The sequence below is a fragment of the Protomyctophum parallelum genome, assembly GCF_964188405.1.
Source record: "Protomyctophum parallelum genome assembly, chromosome: 15".
Taxonomy (NCBI): Eukaryota; Metazoa; Chordata; class Actinopteri; order Myctophiformes; family Myctophidae; genus Protomyctophum; species Protomyctophum parallelum.
This window is the reverse complement of record NC_139710.1, coordinates 39,576,822-39,596,949: the sequence shown is the minus strand read 5'-3', so window position 1 is coordinate 39,596,949 and position 20,128 is coordinate 39,576,822. Positions and strand designations below refer to the sequence as shown.

Genomic DNA, 20,128 nt, shown 5'->3' with positions numbered 1-20,128 from the left:
AAAAACTGGCTGTTGCCAGCCACGTTTACAGACCGTCACACAGGTAATAAAGAAACCAGCTAGGGCCGTGAGCCACTAAACGGACTAAATTACCCCCAAGTTAGTGTTAACTCAGTCAAAGAAAGCGGACTTACCGACTTTCTTCTTCTCGAAGCCTCTGGGAAAAGCAGTTTCCGCGGTACCGAGAAGGCTTCTCGTCCTTGTGGAAATAAATCAGATACTAATCCGTGAGGGAGACTTCGTTGCGCTGTGTGTTCACACATGAGAAGAGACACGGTTATAAGGTGCACCCGGCGGGCGGGGTTGTCAACGTCATCACGTCTAAAGTCCCAGCCTAAAAGTCTGTGAGTTTATTTGAATGCTTCTGTGTTTACGCCAGGGGGGCGACAACTCCCATAGTGAGCGGTCTTGCGATGTTGATTACTAGAACCTGCCTATCAGTGGCACCATCGATGAGGATTCCAAGCTAACAGAAAGTAAAGCCTTTCTCTTCCTGGAAAGTTAGCGTGCTGAGATTTTAGCCATTGTTCTTGCATCAATAAAAACAAACATTAAAACGTTTTAAATCTTGTTTTTAAATGATCAAACCTGCCTACGGAGGATGTAATTTACAAAGCTGTTCACAACAAGCACTAGTTCCACATGTAACTATAGCAATAACAATAATGTTCATCATTGTCTTTGTTATACTTCTGGTGTGGACTCGATAGACTCGATAGTTGTAGTTCTCATGCTTGTTTGAACGGCCCTGTAAGCAGGTTTCTGAAGTCAGCTCATTTCAAGACACAACAAGGCTCAACAAGAAACACAAATAAAACAAAAATGTGCTAACATTTATGTTGTGTATGCATGCATGCTGTGTGCTGCTAGCCTATGCCAAGTGACTGACAAGTGTTGAAATCACTGTGAGTGATTTATGGCGTTATCTTTCTGGTAAAATCCAAATATGTTAACTTCAAAGGAAGCATTTGTTAGGGCTTTCACAGAAAAGCAGACAACTGATGTTATTATTGATGCTTACTTGATACTGATAACTGATACTTACTAAGCCCTGTACAAGATACAAATCTTGTAAAATACATCGTTTTCTATGCATTTCGGGGGATTTGGGGGATTTAACCTCCCAATTCTGACGTCCCCCGTCCCCCAGTGGGAAAGGTTACATCCGGGCCTGTCATACATGGAAGAAGCATGAGTTCAAGTCCGTTGCTCTCCCCAGGTTGGCGGAGGGTGTGTAGAGCCAAGGGTCACATTAGATAATTGACACAGGGGTGAAAAATGGGTTAGAAAAATGTGGGATAAAAATGGGTGTAATATAAGAAAAAATGTCAATGTCAAACCACTGAGGTTGATTTCTACCTGGTGCGCAAGGTTTGGGTTGCACACCGAAAATAGCCGATCCACATGCTCACAACGCAGTGTGAGCTTGTAGATCAGCTATTTACCCTATTAGATCTGAGGACGATTCAAAAAAAGAATTGCTCCTAAATCAGACAGTATTCTGAAAAACCAATGTTTCTATATCAGTGGTTCTCAAACTATTTAATGTCAAGGACCCCCCGGAAGCAAAGATTTAAACGAGTTATAAACGTTCGCTCTGTAAGAATATATATTCAAAGATTTGCACCACATTTTCAAGATTTTTCTAAAATAGCTGATCTACGAGCTTGTAGATCTGCTATTTTTCAATGGGGAAAGTGTAACATAATGCTTCCGTCCTGAATGGGTTAAAGGAGCACATCACCTATCCTTATATAATTAGTCTAGGGCTGTGACGATTACAAATTTAGCTTGACGATTAATTGTCACACAAGTAATTGCGATTAACGATTTAATTGTGTTTTTGGTCATTGAGCATTGAAACATCCGCGTCATCAGTGCCCATACCCGAGGCGAGCACTGATGACGAGGGGCCAAAATTCTGTTTGGCCTTTAGGCTTTGTAAACGAAAGGTGCAATGGGCAGTCTTGCGATTATCTAAAATAATTGCGATTAGATGATCATGTGATAATTGTGACAGCCCTAAATTGGTCATCACTAATGCTCGTTATATGAGGGTACCATTTCTGTCTACTCGCTCTGCGTCTCATTGGTGAGCTGTGGACAGTTCAGAAACCTGCCTATCAGTGGCACCATCGATGAGGATTCCAAGCTAACAGAAAGTAAAGCCTTTCTCTTCCTGGAAAGTTAGCATGCTGAAATTGAAGCCATTGTTCTTGCATCAATAAAAATAAACATTAAAACGTTTTAAATCTTGTTTTTAAATGATCAAACCTGCCTAGGGAGGATGTAATTTAGAAAGCCGTTCACAACAAGCACTAGTTCCACATGTAACTATAGCAATAACAATAATGTTCATCATTGTCTTTGTTTGAACGGCCCTGTAAGCCGGTTTCTGAACAGTTTTCCTCTGAGACACAGAGTGAGTATATGATTATCTTATGATGAGCATTAGTGAGGATGGATTCTACGAAGATAGTTAAAAAATGGGTAAAGTGCCAAATTTAATCACTTAACAACCTGGCAGCCCTGTTATTTCATTATAAGCCAAAAATCATGATGCAACGTGTTGTGTTGCTTATAGACGGGCTATTTTAGAAAATCTTTGAATAGAGCTTAAGTGTTTAAAAATATAGGTCTTCCAGGTGTCCCTCGAGTGTTGTTTTCCGTAGCATCATTTCTAATTGTCGGTATTGACGGCAGCTTTGTTTAGCGTGTACTTAGCTTCGGGCGGTGCCTGGCCGGTGTCCTGAAATGACGCTGCGCAGTGCAATGTGAAGTGTTGTCACGAGCCCAACCTGCTGCCCCTGATCCATAGAAATACAAGTGTGTGCCATTGAACCACTTGAACCCTAGTGTCCCCATTCTATATAGAATAGCGACAAGTATATAGGGTTTAAATGGATGAAGGAATTCTTCCTGCACAATTGTTCTTACTGGAACAATGGAAGAGCTCTAGCTTGGGATCAGGGCAGATTTAAGTGCCAAATAAAGACTTGCAAAACAATTTAACACAATTTAGGTCCCTTCCGAAGCTCCCGTTATTCCATTATTAAATTCTGTAGGAAATCCTTAGGAAATCCAGCTTTTGAATTTGTTTTTCTTTTGCTTACCCCTTGGAACAAAGAAGGGGTGATGTTTCTTTTTTTTTCTTCTTCTTTTTTTTTCAGTTAGTTGGTAGTTCGTTCCAGACGAGGTTCGTTCATTCCTGCGATGTAATTAAAAATCCATCGCATTTCTAAGCTCGGTCAATAGGTTACACTTCCACCCGTTATGTGTTTCTCAGGAGAAGCACTGTCAGGACCTGGAGAGCCAGCGTCAGGTCCAGATGTTGCTCTCCCTGAGGGAGGACAAGAGGAGGTTGGCCGAGGAGCTGTTGGCTCTGCGTTCCAATGAGAGACGGCTCCGGGACCGGGCCAGCAGCCTGGAGGCAGCACTCCACAAGGTGGCCATGACTATCACTCTGTTATGATGCACGTAGAGCAGGGGGTTTCAACTGATTATGAACCAGGGACCACCACCCTGACTGAGAATCAACCTGGGGACCACCACCCTGACTGAGAATCAACCTGGGGACCACCACCCTGACTGAGAATCAACCTGGGGACCACCACCCTGACTGAGAATCAACCTGGGGACCACCACCCTGACTGAGAATCAACCTGGGGACCACCACCCTGACTGAGAATCAACCTGGGGACCACCACCCTGACTGAGAATCAACCTGGGGACCACCACCCTGACTGAGAATTAACCTGGGGACCACCACCCTGACTGATAATCAACCTGGGGACCACCACCCTGACTGAGAATCAACCTGGGGACCACCACCCTGACTGAGAATCAACCTGGGGACCACCACCCTGACTGAGAATCAACCTGGGGACCACCACCCTGACTGAGAATCAACCTGGGGACCACCACCCTGACTGAGAATTAACCTGGGGACCACCACCCTGACTGAGAATCAACCTGGGGACCACCACCCTGACTGAGAATCAACCTGGGGACCACCACCCTGACTGAGAATCAACCTGGGGACCACCACCCTGACTGAGAATCAACCTGGGGACCACCACCCTGACTGAGAATCAACCTGGGGACCACCACCCTGACTGAGAATCAACCTGGGGACCACCACCCTGACTGAGAATCAACCTGGGGACCACCACCCTGACTGAGAATTAACCTGGGGACCACCACCCTGACTGAGAATCAACCTGGGGACCACCACCCTGACTGAGAATCAACCTGGGGACCACCACCCTGACTGAGAATCAACCTGGGGACCACCACCCTGACTGAGAATTAACCTGGGGACCACCACCCTGACTGAGAATCAACCTGGGGACCACCACCCTGATTGAGAATCAACCTGGGGACCACCACCCTGACTGAGAATCAACCTGGGGACCACTATTGTGTTGGGTGGGGATATGGGCTAAGAATAGTGCTTTTGTAAATTAACACTTGCTATCCATCCCATGTGTATACATCCCACTGTTTCTCAACCGTTGACTACTACTGGTAAAATGTCCTAATAATAATGACTCAACCAGACAATCCGGTGCACTTCCCCCTTCTTGAGATTCTAACTCCCTTTTTCTGTTGAATTTCTTGAACTCTAACTTGTCAGTAAATGACTACATGGATGGACTCATCATAGGTCACCAGGTCATTCAGTTCACGGTTTCTCAACTAGACTCATCAAGGTCACCAGGTCATTCAGTTCACGATTTCTCAACTAGACTCATCAAGGTCACCAGGTCATTCAGTTCACGGTTTCTCAACTAGTGGAAAGAACATTTAAAACAAATCAACAAATCCTACATTACTAAATGCATGGTCAGGGACCACGTGCAATACTACCTGTTGAAAACCCATGGTCTAGATCATCACAGAGGTAGAGTGGTGGTTTTCAAACTTTTTCATGTCAAGAACCCTCAAATTGACACTAATTAGCCCACGGACACCCCCATTTGAAAAGATATGCCAGGGACCCCCATTAGAGAAGATTTTTACGGGTCTAGCAGTGATTCTCAGCCTGTTTAATTTCAAGGACCGCCAGTTTGACATGCATGTTAGTCTACAGACTTTCTATCTCTGGGACCCCAATTTACATAGTAAATTCAATGTTAATTTAACTCTGAAAGTGTGCAAAGAGAGTTACAGACCCATAAGGGTCCATTTGGTTCCAAACTATCATTTAGCTGGGGACTTCCTGGAACTCCCTTAAGGACCCCTGGGGGTCCCCAGACCCCACTTTGGGAACCACTGGTCTAGAGTGGTGGTTCTCAAACTTTTCCATTTCAAGGTTTGATATGTATTTGCCCATGCATGAACTGCAACTCCTTGCAATTTGATAGAATATTTTATCTATGGGACCCCAGTCTATACTATGAAATGTTTTAACTCTAAAGGCCAAACCGCACCAATGCAACAAGTCGCAAATCCTAGCAACACATTTTTTTTAAGACCAGTTCACAACAAATCAAATCCTTGTAACTGCCATTGGGGATAATGGTTGTTGCATGGAGTTGCATTGGTGTGGATAACAGTATATATTACATTTCAATATACAGTATCTGAAAAGAACATGTAACATCAACTAATGTATACAACTAAATATAAAATGCACATATAAACCTAACTTTATTTGATTTAACCACTTAAGTCCTATTCAATCAGCTTGTAGATGTGCTACTTTAAAACAAGATTTTGGGGAAACGTTTCAAAATGTTCACCCCTAAAGACAGGCCCAAATTAGGGCTGCCAGGTGGAAAGTGGTTATAAATCTGGACACAATTAGTAATGACTGCAAATTGGGCAAAACGTCGGCCAGGCTCTAGTCATGTATTATTTTACTTTAAGGGTGGAGCGACCATCAGAACGTACTATACCTGCCACATAGTCGTTTCAGTGATTTACCAAATAGCTAAAAACTAAAATAGGAATTGCATGTACCGGTACATGGAAGTGGAACATCTAAAGAATTTATGGTGCTTGGTGGGAAACGGTCTTGAAGCAGTGGAATTATCTCCCCCCCTCCCAGTCAGCACTACCAGACTCACTCCCCAGTCTTAAACCATTTTGACCTGAGATCAGATTCTAAAAATGTCTTCTACATCCTGACAGTTTTCTGAAAAAGCTATGTTTCTACAGTATGTCAGTCGTTGTTCGATCTTTCAAAAATAGCAGACCTACAAGCTTGGCGCGCTACGAGCCACCGACGGCAATGATTCGTTGCCCATTTTGATAGATATTATTCATACTATGATTTATTATCACCAATCACTATGTTAAACGATAACTTGCAGATTCTTTACCAGAGTCCGGCTAGAAATCGTAGAAGTTGCCCTTTAGGAAAACATTAAGGGCCCTTAAACGTGTCACATTTTTCTTTAAATGTTGGCTTGACTGTGTGTGTGTGTGTGTGTGTGTGTGTGTGTGTGTGTGTGTGTGTGTGTGTGTGTGTGTGTCTGTGTGTGTGTTCCTTCCTTCCTTCCTTCCTTAGATGTCTGAGAGCTTTGCAGACTGTCAAGATGTCCTCCACCTACAGGAGCAGGAGTTTATCCGCCTGAAGCTTCAACATGCTCTCGATCTGAAGGTACAGAAATGACCAGAGTGGACTGCAGCGAATAGTGCATACTTCCACTGTATGAATATGTGTGTCACATGTACAAGGCCCGTAACCAGACAGTGGCCTTGTGGTTAGAGTGTCCGCCCTGAAACTGAGAGGTCAGGGGTTTGATCCCTGGCCGGATCATACCAAAGACTGCAAAAATGCTACCCAATCCCTGCTTGGCACTCAGCATCAATGGGTTGGATCGGGGGTCAAATCAACGAATGATTCCCGAGCGCGGCACACGCTGCGGCTCACCTCTCCAAGAGATGGGTCAAATGCGGAGAACAAATTTCAATGCGGTAACGTGTGTGACTAATCGTACGACTTTGACTTTGTAACAAGGTCTTGCACTGACCTTTTTGTTCGACGGGGAGTCGTGGAGGACAGGTCACAGGTCTCTGGAGTAGGTACTTTTGGGCAGCTGAGTTTTGAACGTATTGGAGTTTGTTGAGGACTTTGGTGGTGCCGTTGAGGATACTGTTGCAGTAATCAAGCCGGGATGTGATGAATGCGTGTATGAGTGTTTCAGCAGCTGGGAAAGTAGTTTTATTTTGTGTGTCACATCATGCCTGATTGATTTGTTTTAAACTCCATCTGACCTTATCTTATCTACTTTATGTTGCCTCCCCTGAGCAGAACTCGCCATGTGCCGAAAATAGCATATCTGCAGCTCACACCACATCACACCACAACGCTCTGAAATGTCATGTGCCAAGAACAGCCAGCTTAAGTGGAAACCAGGGAAGGGGAGTATTGTATGGTCACCAGGGGAGTGGAGAAATTACTTTTCTATATTCACCCAGCAGATGCATGGCTCACTCAAATGGCTTTTTGATGAGCGCTCAGTTGGGAGGCATTAGCGATTAAGTGTCTCGCTCAGGGACACTTCGACGCATACTGTAGATGGGGCAAGCCAAGGTTTTAACCTTCTGATATCTGGCCTCTCTGCCCACGCAGCCACGTCCACCCATAGACAGAAAGGGTCAAAGCTTTTCGCACAGCTAGTGCCAATGCAAGCACTCCGTTGAGATAAGAGACATGACTGCTCGCTATCTGTTCCCCAGGAGCGCCAAGGCCAGGATTTGCACAGCCCTGCGGCTGCTGTGTCATCCTCCGTATCGCCTGCGGTACCTCCTGCCCTCGCTGCCATCCCACCCTCTTCCTCCACCCGACAGGCTTCCAGGAATCTGAAAAAGGTACTCCAGGAGCTACCTACTGCCCTGTGGCTCCTGCCTATAGTCTCTTTGGGTGTTTATTTGGCTGCGAAAGAGGCAAAACTCTGCACATGTGTTTGTTCTTTAAATCAAAAACACATCCAGCATTGCATTCCTGTGGCAAGTGTGGGTGGGACTCGGCTGGGAATTGTTTAAGCGTTTTCAGCATGTGCGGTTAGAACTGATAGCGTAGCACTGTTAATCAGAGTATTTTCCCCTGTCATTGATTTTCAGAGAGGAACAAATAAGACAATCTTGCCAATTTGTCCTGCATATATATTATATGCCAATATACATCAGGGTTCTGTGTTACGAGCTGAGTTAATCAGGCCAACTTTGCATTGCATCCATTCCATTTCCACAATGGTGCATTGATAACGTCTCCTCACCTCTCTTTTTTTGCAGCCGAAGGCCCAGAAAGTGAAGGAGAGGCTGACCCAGGAGCTAAGGCCTCAAGTCAAAGAGCTACGAGGTTCCTTTTCAGAGAACTGCAGACCACACAGCGGCAGCACCACAGCATGCAGTCTCCTCAGGCCAGAGTCTACACCAGAGAGCACGCACAGGCCCACACCGTGAGTCTGACTCATATGGTCGTATGCTCCAAGGATTCGTTTAGTTTCTTTGTCTTACTCATGTAAAGGAGTAAGACAAAGACAGTAAGACAGGAGTAGCTGTCTGTCCCATTTTGGAATTGAATATGTCATTAAATACTACAATAATGAGTGTTCAAGTGGAACCAAATGGACCCTTACAAGTCTGTAGCCCGAGTGTACAAACTCTTTGAATTAAATTAACACTCAGGATTTTATTGTGCACTGTGATTCAGTTCAAATGCTGTAATGAGAATGAAAGGAAATGTAGATGAGCATGAGCTGGTCCCCGTTGTAGTTGTTAGATACCCTAACAATACACTAAGCTAAAAAAAACTCAAGTTACAAAATCCTCTGTCACCTACTGATGGATTCTCACATGTTCTTATGTGATGAAATGTCACCTGTTGTTCTGTCATGTGATGGAATGTCACATGTTCTTCTGTCATGTGATGGGATGTCACATGTTATTATGTGATGGAATGTCACATTTTCTTATGTCATGTGATGGAATGTGACATGTTCTTATGTCATGTGATGGAATGTCACATGTTCTTATGTCATGTGATGGAATGTCAGTATGTCACATGTTATGTCTCACAGTGAGCTTGTAGATCTATAGGGTGTAAAAACGTGTACAGTATGTCACCAAGAGGGGGCGGCGTCTGAAAAGCTAGCAGCACCATTCTTGTGGGCTTTAAATTCTAGCCTACATCACTCAGAATAGAGTGACGGTGGTATGTTTTTGTAAATATTGAGCTCGTTCTTGGCGACAACGTAGTGAACCAACACCAGGATGGATAGAAAGAACGTCGGGCCCCAAATACCTTACAAGGACAAGGAAAATGTCGTGAACAAACACGGCTGTGCTTAGATACTTTGTTGAACGTTATGTCTCTGCGCCCGTGCGCCGTACAGCCGAGATCCAAGCCATTCTACGTCTTTTTGTAAACTCGTCAATCTGGGTTCCTTGATGCTGTCTCCATGCTGGAAAGCTGAAAATCTAATTCTGTTTTCTGGCTCATTCCTTCGACGTGACCTGCTGTGGCACTTATTTACTGAGCAAGTCTGCACCATTGTGAGGTCAGTTTAAAAAAGAAACGTATACAAGTGCACCGGATAGTCGCTCAATGTAAACAAACTAGACCAACAAGTATGGCGGCCGCTACCACGTGACACATATGTTGACGCCCCCTCCAGGAGATTTTGGTACACACTATATATATATATATATATATATATATTATTGATAATGGAAATAAACAGCAGGTAGTGAGAACAACAGCAACTAACCGCCGCGCCGCACCGTCTCATGTCTTTGTGTGAATCCACTTCTCTCTGTCACGCCACATTAACATGATGCTGTGACTGAAAAGTGTGTTCTGTGCTCTAAATGAACTTGTGCTTTATGTGCAGTGAACTTCACCTGCAGAGGACACCCGGTCTGAACCATCACCACAGTGCCTTCATCAGTGGCAGTGAGTTGTTGTTGTTGTTGTTGTTGTTGTTGTTGTTGTTGTTGTTGTACAAGCTATCAATTTTAACACCGTTTATTATGCTTGTTTATGTTTATTATCTGATAGCTGTTCAGATGGCTATGATGAGTGCATGGGAAGAAACTCCAGTCACTCAATGTTAATAGTATTTGTAGTAAAGTAGATAACAGTAGCACAATTTGAAATGTGCACTCTATTGCCAGAACAATAATGAAGTCTGTGTCTTTGACTAGCGTTTGACTGGATTGCTGGATTACTACAATGACCATAATGCTTTGGTGCACTCACCCCACCTTGTGGCTGTCTTAAGCCCTTTCCACACCTAAGCGCAAAACGGTTTTGCGCCGCGGACAGAAGAAGCTGTGCGGCTTGTGCGCAGCTGGTTTTTAGACAGCTGGTGGATGGGAATTAAGCTCCACCTCCGCCGACGATTGACACGGAGGAGAGTGCTTCCGGGAATCTGGCCGTCGCACAAGTCGTCCGCGGAAGTGGAGCTTCTTTTCCATCCACCAGCTGTCTAAAAACCCGGTTTTGAAGCTGTGCGCAGCCGAAAACGTGCGCGGCTCTTTTGATAGTGTGGCAGCACCTTTACTGAGACAACATGTAGTCCAGGAAGGAAGTGAGACCAGTGACTTTGAAATACTAAAATATCTTAAAAACACATATCAGCCACATGAAAACCCCAGGAAAGTGTTTCTTGTCTCCACCATTAAAATAAGATCTGGTTTCAAAAGGGGTGAAGTGGCCCTTTTAGTGTCAGTGCTCACTGCTCAGGGGCACTTCGACAAGTGTCGAAAAGATTACCTTTCCGATTCCCAGGCGGCCTCTCTATCTACTTGACTGACTGCAAAAAAGGGGAAAAGATACAACATGCTTAATGATCAAGGTCTACTCCGGTAACGTAGATATTTCCAGGTCAGCTCAAATCACCAACTCAGAATAATGACACTTCCTTTTCTTCGCCAGCGCCACTGGGCCGCAGGTCACCCGTCCACTCTCTGCTTACCTCTGTTCCTGATCTGGAGCTGCCGCGCCACAGGCCGGAGGCTATCGGAATACCAACCTGTTCCTGATCTGGAGCTGCCGCGCCACAGGCCGGGAGGCTATCGGAATACCAACCTGTTCCTGATCTGGAGCTGCCGCGCCACAGGCCGGAGGCTATCGGAATACCAACCTGTTCCTGATCTGGAGCTGCCGCGCCACAGGCCGGAGGCTATCGGAATACCAACCTGTTCCTGATCTGGAGCTGCCGCGCCACAGGCCGGGAGGCTATCGGAATACCAACCTGTTCCTGATCTGGAGCTGCCGCGCCACAGGCCGGAGGCTATCGGAATACCAACCTGTTCCTGATCTGGAGCTGCCGCGCCACAGGCCGGAGGCTATCGGAATACCAACCTGTTCCTGATCTGGAGCTGCCGCGCCACAGGCCGGAGGCTATCGGAATACCAACCTGTTCCTGATCTGGAGCTGCCGCGCCACAGGCCGGATGCTATCGGAAAACCAACCTGTTCCTGATCTGGAGCTGCCGCGCCACAGGCCGGAGGCTATCGGAATACCAACCTGTTCCTGATCTGGAGCTGCCGCGCCACAGGCCGGAGGCTATCGGAAAACCAACCTGTTCCTGATCTGGAGCTGCCGCGCCACAGGCCGGAGGCTATCGGAATACCAACCTGTTCCTGATCTGGAGCTGCCGCGCCACAGGCCGGAGGCTATCGGAATACCAACCTGTTCCTGATCTGGAGCTGCCGCGCCACATCGGAATACCAACCTGTAAGCTATTGCTGCTGTTGTAGTGTATGTTCCTGATCTGGAGCTGCCGCGCCACAGGCTGGAGGCTATCAGAATACCAACCTGTAAGCTAGTGCTGCTGTTGTAGTGTATGTCTCCTTGCAATAGAACATGCCACCAGATTAGAGGAGATTACTCACTTTAATAGGCTCATTCATACAGTCCACCGTCTTTGTCCTATGGCAAAAACAACCTATTTGCGACGACACTTTGGTTCTGTTGAAAATAGGTTGTTTTTGTCTTATAGTTGCTAAGACTTTAACCTTAACCAGTTCTAACTTCTAATCGATGCAAGTTGCTCAGTAAGATCCTCAGTGTTCATTCATTATGTATTATTTTATTTTTATTTTTTATTTTTTTTATTTTTATACCACAATTTTGTAACCCAGTTTTCTTTTCACCCAGTGCCAATTATCTAATGTAATACTGGGCGCTACACTTCCTCTGCCAACCTGGGGGGGCAGCGGACTGACCTCATGCCTCCTTCTATGCATGAGGAGTCCAAGCTACTTCTTTTCACCTGACAGGGGGGAATTTCCCCGGCCGGACGTAGCGCGTGGAAGGGACACGTTATTCCGACCAGTTCCTTTCCCCTCCATCAGGCGCCCCGGCTGGCCAGGGGGAGGTAGTTTTAGAGACGAGGATTACTGCATGTTTTTGTGAGGGTATCTACCCTAGGGGACATGGGGAGAACATGCAAACTCCACACAGAAAGGCCCTTTCGCCAACCCCCGCCTCGGGTATGGGCACTGATGATGCGGAGGAGGGAACACGCCGCCAGTGCCCACAGCGTCCCCAGCGGGAATCAAACCCAGGACCTTCTAGCTGTGAGGCGACAGCACTACCAACTGTGCCACCGTGCCCCTTATTATATTTTATTTGTAATTCAGATTCAGAACCAAATAGATCCGCAATTACTTTTATTGTGTAGATGTTGACAAAGAAGTGAGTCGTTTGAGTGCTTTTCTGAAATATAGTTCAGTCACCTAGAAAGAGAAGTACAGTGCTGGCCCGTTAAGGACAGGAATGGAAAGGGGTACGACCCATAGTTGAGGACACACACTTGAAGAATACAGGTTTGTAGGACAAAGGGACAGTAATAGTGCTGTAATATACGATGTCATACCGACAGAAACCAGTGCAATGTAGAACTGTGTTTAGAAGAAGTACGTAGCGTAGCGACAATTCACATCCACACTGGAAGTGCATTAATAATAGCACTTCCATGTTATGTCTGTCCCTCTTAGTCTAGCAGTCTAAATAGATATGAAGTACAGTAATGTCAACACTTATTTAACGTCTGTTTGGCTCATAGTGTTTCCTTTGTCTTGCAGAAAGTAACTTTAAGTTCCGACCCGGGACTCGAACCCAGGTCCCTAGAACAAGCACCACAATATCTACCGTGATCAAGGGAGGCTCTAAATGAATGTCTATTTTTGTAATGTATTGAATTATTTAAATAAATGTCTGTTTCACAATAAATAAATAAAAAATAGCCTGTAGTCTCTCGAGACAGACTGTTGACCCACGTCAACGCAGGAAAAGAAGGTGCTGTTTTCCCTTTGTTTTGCAGATGGGTACCCAGATCGGTCAGCCTGAAACACAGAAGGGAGTTTGGAATGTGTTCCCTCACCACATTGCTTTGGGGTTTTTGATTCAAGCTGAAAACTAGAAATAACATTGCGGTTGTACGTATGCCTCCATCAACCAGTTCCACATCGGTGTCTGTCCAGGCTCATAGTATACGTATGTAGTGAATGAAGAGTTTGTGTTTGTGAGATCAAACACAGTGACCTTCACCTTTGACCACCTACTTCTACGTTTCTCAGCTCATCCTTGAGTACAAGTGGATGTCTGTATATCTAGCAGAGCGGCTCAGAGCCTCTGCCTAAAGACCAAACAAGTCTAATATGGGAGGGAATCCTCGGGGGAGATAGGCTAGTGGTTAAGATGTTTGGCGTCAGTATCCGTTCCCACGTGAGATGTGGGTTTGAATTCTGTCCGTGTTGCAAACATACTGCATGTTGTATCTGTTTATCCTTAACATTAAATATATAGATATGGTTGGACATAGTATATCAATGAAAACATACACCAATGCCACGTCTGCTGTGATAACCTGGTTTATTTGAGACATTTAAATACCCCTAACTGTTCCCCTGCTTGTTGAAGGTGAGTGGAGTGCATCAGATCTCCTCCTCGCCTGAGTTTCCGGTTCGTCTTTAGAGAAGACATTGTTCAAAAACTGCGAAGTGGAGAATTTCAATTGAAAAAATTAAAATCAACACTCAATCGAATGGATGCTCAGTGAATGCAGAAACTGTCAGTTGGAAACCTACCTACCTTTGGTTCTCTCAGGCCCCTGCTGATGACAAACTGCCTGAAGGCTTGGGTTCCATATATGTGTTTTAGCGCCTCGTCCTGTTGAGCAAAATGGTGGTGTTTCACATATTTCGCCACTTAATTCCTATTTTTGTCATAGCGTCACCTGGTTAAACCAATGGACCAAGTACCGGTAATTTTTAGAGGAAAATTATGTTTTGGCCTAAGTCAGCTCCTCATGACACTGGCCACCTCTGGTAAAATCGACAAAGTCCTAATTGAAAAGGTTCCCGCCCCTTTTGGTAAAATGGCCTATCAAGAGTGTGATTTAGGCGAAAATAGGGAATGTTTTGGCCTAAGTCACATGGTTCTGTGTTTTATGTTACACAACTGACTGTGTTATTTTTATGTTAAGAGTCATAAATAGTTTTTGGTGAAATCATTAAGAAATATCATAGTTTTGTTTTGGAACAGTTTTATTTTTAATAAAAACAACAAAAAATGACTTGGGGCATCAGTTTAAGAAGGTGACGATAGGATGGTGTCCTGTAGCGAAGTTGGCCGATCTACGAGCACACGTGTCATGTTGAAAGGTGTTGTGAGCTTGTAGAACAGGCTATGATTTGGCTATTTTTTTAAGAAATTGAACATTTTCACCTATGTGTCCAAAATAGGGATGCCAAATGGAACACGCTAAGGGAAATTAAATGCTTCAGACACTGCACCTGACAATAGACCTCACCTTCTCACTTGTTTTGTTTCCAAACTCCAGCTCCTCTGGGTTGACATTTGGGTCCAATTCCTCTGTATTTATTTTCTTCCAGGGTTTAGGATGATGGTATCTGATCCCACAAACAGGCTTCTTGTTCTTGGTTCGGGGTTTATGCTGATAGGCAACCAGAAACCATGCATTATCTTTTACATGAAGAATATATGTTTGGTGCACATTACAAAGACAAATGTATATATTAATTTTCTTTTTTTTTTAATGCAAAAACATGGCACCTTTGCACTTTCAATATGTGTCTCAGAATCTTTGATGAGCACATCATTTGTGTTCTGCCTGCACAAGGCTGCGACAGGATTGCGTAGATCATCTGGCAAGATGTCAGCCTTGTCATCTTGAATGGGGGAAGCCGGTGTCGGCCTCTTCTCCAAGTCACTGACAAAAAGCCCCAGTATGGTGGATTCAGTGATGTTGTTTGTCTCCCCGCCCTGTGGGAGGTGATCACAAGCATCCAGATGTCATTTTGTTTAGAATGCAGGGCTTGACATTAACTTTTTGAGGCACTTGTCCTTTGGACAAGTACATTTCCCATTCACTTGTCCGGAGCACGAGCACACAAATAGGCCTACATTTTAAATCAACTAACTGTAAGTTGGTTTTACTTGGTGAATACATGTTTGAATATTAGGTGAATATTCTAAGTTTGTAAGTTAATAGCTCTAGATTAGAATGTCTATGATCTTACATATAGTTCATGTATTCCAAATACACAGCCATAGATTGGTCCTATCCGCACACGGTTACCAGACTGACCTCGTCTGCATTTAAACTTATAGCACTGCCTATGCACCCACCCAATAATTAATTCCTAAGACTTGGAGTCGTTTTGGGGACTAGTTTCATATTAATTTGAAAGTTCTGGCAGAAAATGTGTATTCTCTCCGTGAGAGGCCCGGAATGAGTGCAGGACTGAACATATCAAAACTTTAGGAAGCACAAATGTATGGGGCACACAAAATAGGTTGTGTGATCAATTACCCAACACCAATCGCAACACACCTGTCAATTGTGTGCACCATAATGTTTGTGCTTCCCATACATTGACTGTTCCCAAAGGACATTTTTATATTTTCAGTCTAGCTTTTCCTCATGTAAACGTGGCGATATTTTACTTAACTTCTGCCAGAACTTTCACATGGATATGAATCTAGAGGACAATATCTGACTCAAAGTCTTAGGAATTAATTACTGGGTGAGTATACAGTGCTACAAGTTTACATGCCGACGTGATCAGTCTGCTAACTGCTCTGATACGAGTCAGGACTGATATTTGGCTCTGTATTTGGTATTTGGAATACATGAAATGTATGTAAGATTACAGACATTCTAGGGCTATTAAGAATATTGTAAAGGTGATGATTAGGAAAGCCCGACAATAATGCCAGACAATATTGTTGGTTGGTATGAGCGTCATAGAAAAAGCTAAACCAAGTCACTTGTCCAACGGACAAGTACAATTTTAATACACTTGTTTGGGAAGATTTAATACTTGTCCCGGACAAGCCTTAATGTCAAGCACTGGAATAGAATGGGTGATGTAGGACCATGCCAAATGGCAAGGATTTCCTCATGTTTGGTAAAGCTGCAATTTGTAATATGTACAGTGAGATTCTAACCCAGGTTTCGTGCACGTGCAGTGTTGAAATTTCTGTTGCTGGGCTAAGACCTCCTTTTAATACTCTATGGCTAAGACGGACGGCTCATTTTGGAAACCAGTAGTGGTTCTACCCGACCTCAGGATCTATATTTCTCAATGGAAAAGCCGGGAACTATCTCCAACCACTGCGGTTGTGTTAGTTATATTAGCCTACTGTACCATACAGATTGGTACAGATACATAATGTTTTATTCACTAAATAAAGTTGTGGATTGCAGCTTCAAGTCATGCAGATGTGGGTCTAGTTTGGAAGTGACTCTTACCAATGAGGTGACCCAGTCACAGAGCAGTTTGGTGGCCTGCTTGATGTCCTGGTCTTGGGATGGGGGCTGGTCTTCTTTAACACCAGTGTTACTTACTTTCAGTTTAATGTAAGAGTTCTTTGGGCCTCGCTTTTTAATTGTTTGGTTGCTGCAAATGAATAAGATGTAGATTTTTCCACCAATATTGAGTCATATTCTGCATGTATTCATTGTGAATAATTAACCATTTTTAAGTCGTTCTATTTTATGCATAATGTTGTGCAACAAAGATAGCCACAGCGTGTCACGATGTGTGAAGCTTTTTGATCGTTTATTTTTGCCCAATGGCATGCCCAAATTAGTGATGCTAGGTTGGAAAGGGATTCATTATGTATTGTATGGTATTGCTATACTCAACAGGTCAATATTGTACTTGCGTTTCATTGGGAGATGTCTCTTTCTCCTCGATGACAACACCAGTCTCCTTCTGTTTGTTTGGCTCTGTGCACTCTTCTTCACGGCACTGTTCCCCGTGTCCCCTGTCCACATGCTCTGTGACAGGCGTGGGGACCGCAGAGGTTCTCTTTACGCACGCATTCGGGTCCGGAAAAGATGTTACCTCATCGAATAGGATAGTATTCGATGAGGTGCAGCAAGTAGCAACAGTAGTAGGATGAAAGATGAGAAACGGCAAAACATCACAACTGAAAGAAATGGATTCTGAATCATTCAGGACACTGGCAATATTACACTTTATTTTCATGAAATAGGAGTCATTATCCCTGATACTTGGCAGGGCTGTTCTGGTACGGTCCATCCAACAAGGTCTTAACTGTGATCATTCTATCCTTGAGTTGAGTTTAGATGAGTTTATTTTAGTTTTCTTTATTTCACAATATAAACAAATAAAACGAACAATCAAACTCACCTGTGGTGGGGGCATGCCTTGCTCATAGTGTGGATACAAGGCCAATGGATGGGGCTTGAACTGTGCTTCCACTGCAGCCTGCGCCTGTTGTCTCTCTGTCTGCTGTTTTGAGCAAGCCTTGTCTTTGGAGGAGAACTGCTTTCTGGGCCCTCGACCGTGGAACAGGACAGGAGGACCGAGACCGCTCTGGGCATGAGGAGATCTGCTTAACACAGCCCAGGTCGGACAGCCATCTCTGAAGTCATCCAGCCCTGCGTTCAAGAAGCGCCAGCTGCTGCCGTCCAGGTGCGTTTTGTTCCTCGGGTCTGTCAGGTACTTGTTCTGCAACCTCTCTTTATACCTGAACAATGCACCATAGCCTAAAATTATCACTGTTGAGTTAGCCTCGGAGACCACATGCATTTTCCTGTCTCTCTATTAATTGGAGACTCCCAGACCAGACTCCTGTTTGGTTACATTTGTATACACTCCCAGCGGGAGTGTATACAAATAAAACCAAACAAACACCTAAGGGTGCATTTGGTTACATCATTCTGTACATTGCGTCACTGACGGTAGAGTTACAAATTGATTAATACATGAAGCCTGAAGGACTTTACTCCAGGATTAGATTTAGAACTCGTAAACTAATGGATAATTTTCATGATGGACCATCCTCGTGGCTTGTAGATCAATCAGCTATTTTCACCTTTTTTAATTCAGTTCCGTTACTAATTCATAATCATAATATATTTTTCTAAGTTTGTGTCAGGGTTACAATAACATTATATTTTGGGTCTCAGTTGAAAAAGTTGTGAGCCCCTGTAGCTAGCCTACATTTAGTCTGTTCTTAAAACAGTCTAGCCTACTCTATATTTCACAATATGAGAATGCAACAACACTCACCAAGGGAAAGTGGCCTCCAGAGTGTTTCCTTTGGCTCTGGCGTTGTGAAATGTCTTATAAGCCATGGAGATATTAGACGTTTTCTCTGTGCTGTAGTAGGAACAAAGGTTTGCTTTGCTTTATCGATATATTTATTTAACCATGATGAAATAATCCTATCCTTTGTGTGCTGCTGGGTAGCACAGTTGCTGTTCCTAATGCCCCGGCCCACAGAAGTTTGTTTGTCAGTTGCTATGGTAACGGCGAGGGATCATGGTTCTTGGAGTCCACACAAATCTGCGCGCGTGTGTGTGTGTGTGTGTGTATATGTGTGCGAGAGAGAGTCAGAGATGCCCAGTTGCAAAACCTGTGACCACTAGAGGGCCCTCGTAGTCGTTATTAGATAATAATTCAATAGTTGCAGACGTCTATGCGTGCATGAAGATCTGTGGTTATTCATATCTAGCCTATCATTCATAAATCCACTCTAGCGTCTTCTAAGTTATAGGTGTCATTTCTACTGTAGTATAACAACTTTTCATCAACATCCTTCCTCCAATTTAAGACTGATTGATTGATTGATTGATTGATTGATTGATTGATTGATTGAACATTTCATTTCACAGTCAAGTCAATACAAAAATTGGACGACACCATGATAAAGCATTGCACTTGTTTACAACAGCGTGGTGTTTGTTGACTCGTTTTGTCAACACGTGGTTCCCGTCAGGGCTGCATGAATTAGCTAATTAGCTTTAGTTCGGGTCCCCCCCAACACACTCATGCCGTTCAAACACACCAGGGAAAGCACTGCTGGGACAGAGAGGCTACTGTTTCCCCTTTTTAAACACTGTTGATCCCTATTTATAGTGACACACCAACTCACAAAACCATTTGAATGAATTCACTGAACTGTCTAATGTGCTCCTGCAATTTGCTTCTCAACTACACAGTATAGTTTGAATAGGCTCTTGCCATGACTGTGAGCACTGGACACTGACTGGACAGTAGGTTAGGGCAGCTACTGGTAACATTTCCTTCTCAGGCGGAATATTTTTCCGTTGATAATATTTTGTTGGCCTACATCACCAAAAAAGTATCTGAAAATAGCAGATCTACAAGCTCACAATTAATGCTTTGTGATGTTGTGACAGTTCATGTGGATCAGCTATTTGACACTTTTAAATATAATGAAAAGAAACTGGGTTTTTTTTACATATATTTTCCACCCAACAGCACCCAACAGTATAATTTGTATACAGCGTGGCCTACATTTGGGATCAAAGCTATGAGCTTTGGATGATTGGATCATTACAACCTATGACAAATGAATTGTGGTTGAACATTTCTGCTGCTTATATAAAATGCATAATAGTTCCAAATTCCTCACTAGATGATAAATATTGACAGGATAGAACCATAACTAATAGGACCTCATAAATCCCAGATTAAAGCTTGTATAGTTGTATGCCTGTATTGCTTTAATACCGAAAACAACACATTTTCAACAGAAAAACATGATGCACAATTTATAGTTCGTAGTCTGTGATTTCTGGTTAGGGACATCAACTTATTGCAAATTTTCTAAAACACCTCCAATTATGTAATTGTAACC

The 20,128-nt window shown here is 43.9% G+C and overlaps 2 protein-coding genes across 2 annotated transcripts in view; one reads left to right on the top strand and one right to left on the bottom strand.

Moving 5' to 3' along the window:
* LOC310871850 (uncharacterized protein) overlaps window positions 1-11,009 on the top strand; it is a 33,791-nt gene extending 22,782 nt beyond the window's left edge. Inside the window, exons 15-20 of the mRNA XM_083783489.1 lie at window positions 3,287-3,445; window positions 6,515-6,607; window positions 7,690-7,821; window positions 8,245-8,411; window positions 9,846-9,907; window positions 10,892-11,009. Of these exons, the coding sequence (XP_083639615.1) occupies window positions 3,287-3,445; window positions 6,515-6,607; window positions 7,690-7,821; window positions 8,245-8,411; window positions 9,846-9,907; window positions 10,892-10,998 (720 nt within the window). The 3' untranslated portion in view covers window positions 10,999-11,009. The remainder of the gene's footprint in view (window positions 1-3,286; window positions 3,446-6,514; window positions 6,608-7,689; window positions 7,822-8,244; window positions 8,412-9,845; window positions 9,908-10,891) is intronic.
* Window positions 11,010-13,303: 2,294 nt separating this feature from the next.
* fam47e (family with sequence similarity 47 member E) lies at window positions 13,304-18,599 on the bottom strand (the record flags this gene model as incomplete). Its single annotated transcript, XM_083783488.1, has 8 exons — window positions 13,304-13,308; window positions 14,053-14,134; window positions 14,778-14,921; window positions 15,041-15,250; window positions 16,743-16,890; window positions 17,159-17,304; window positions 17,650-17,989; window positions 18,535-18,599. The coding sequence occupies 8 exons, from the start codon at window positions 18,597-18,599 to the stop codon at window positions 13,304-13,306; spliced, it is 1,140 nt and encodes a 379-aa protein (XP_083639614.1).
* Window positions 18,600-20,128: the final 1,529 nt, after the last annotated feature.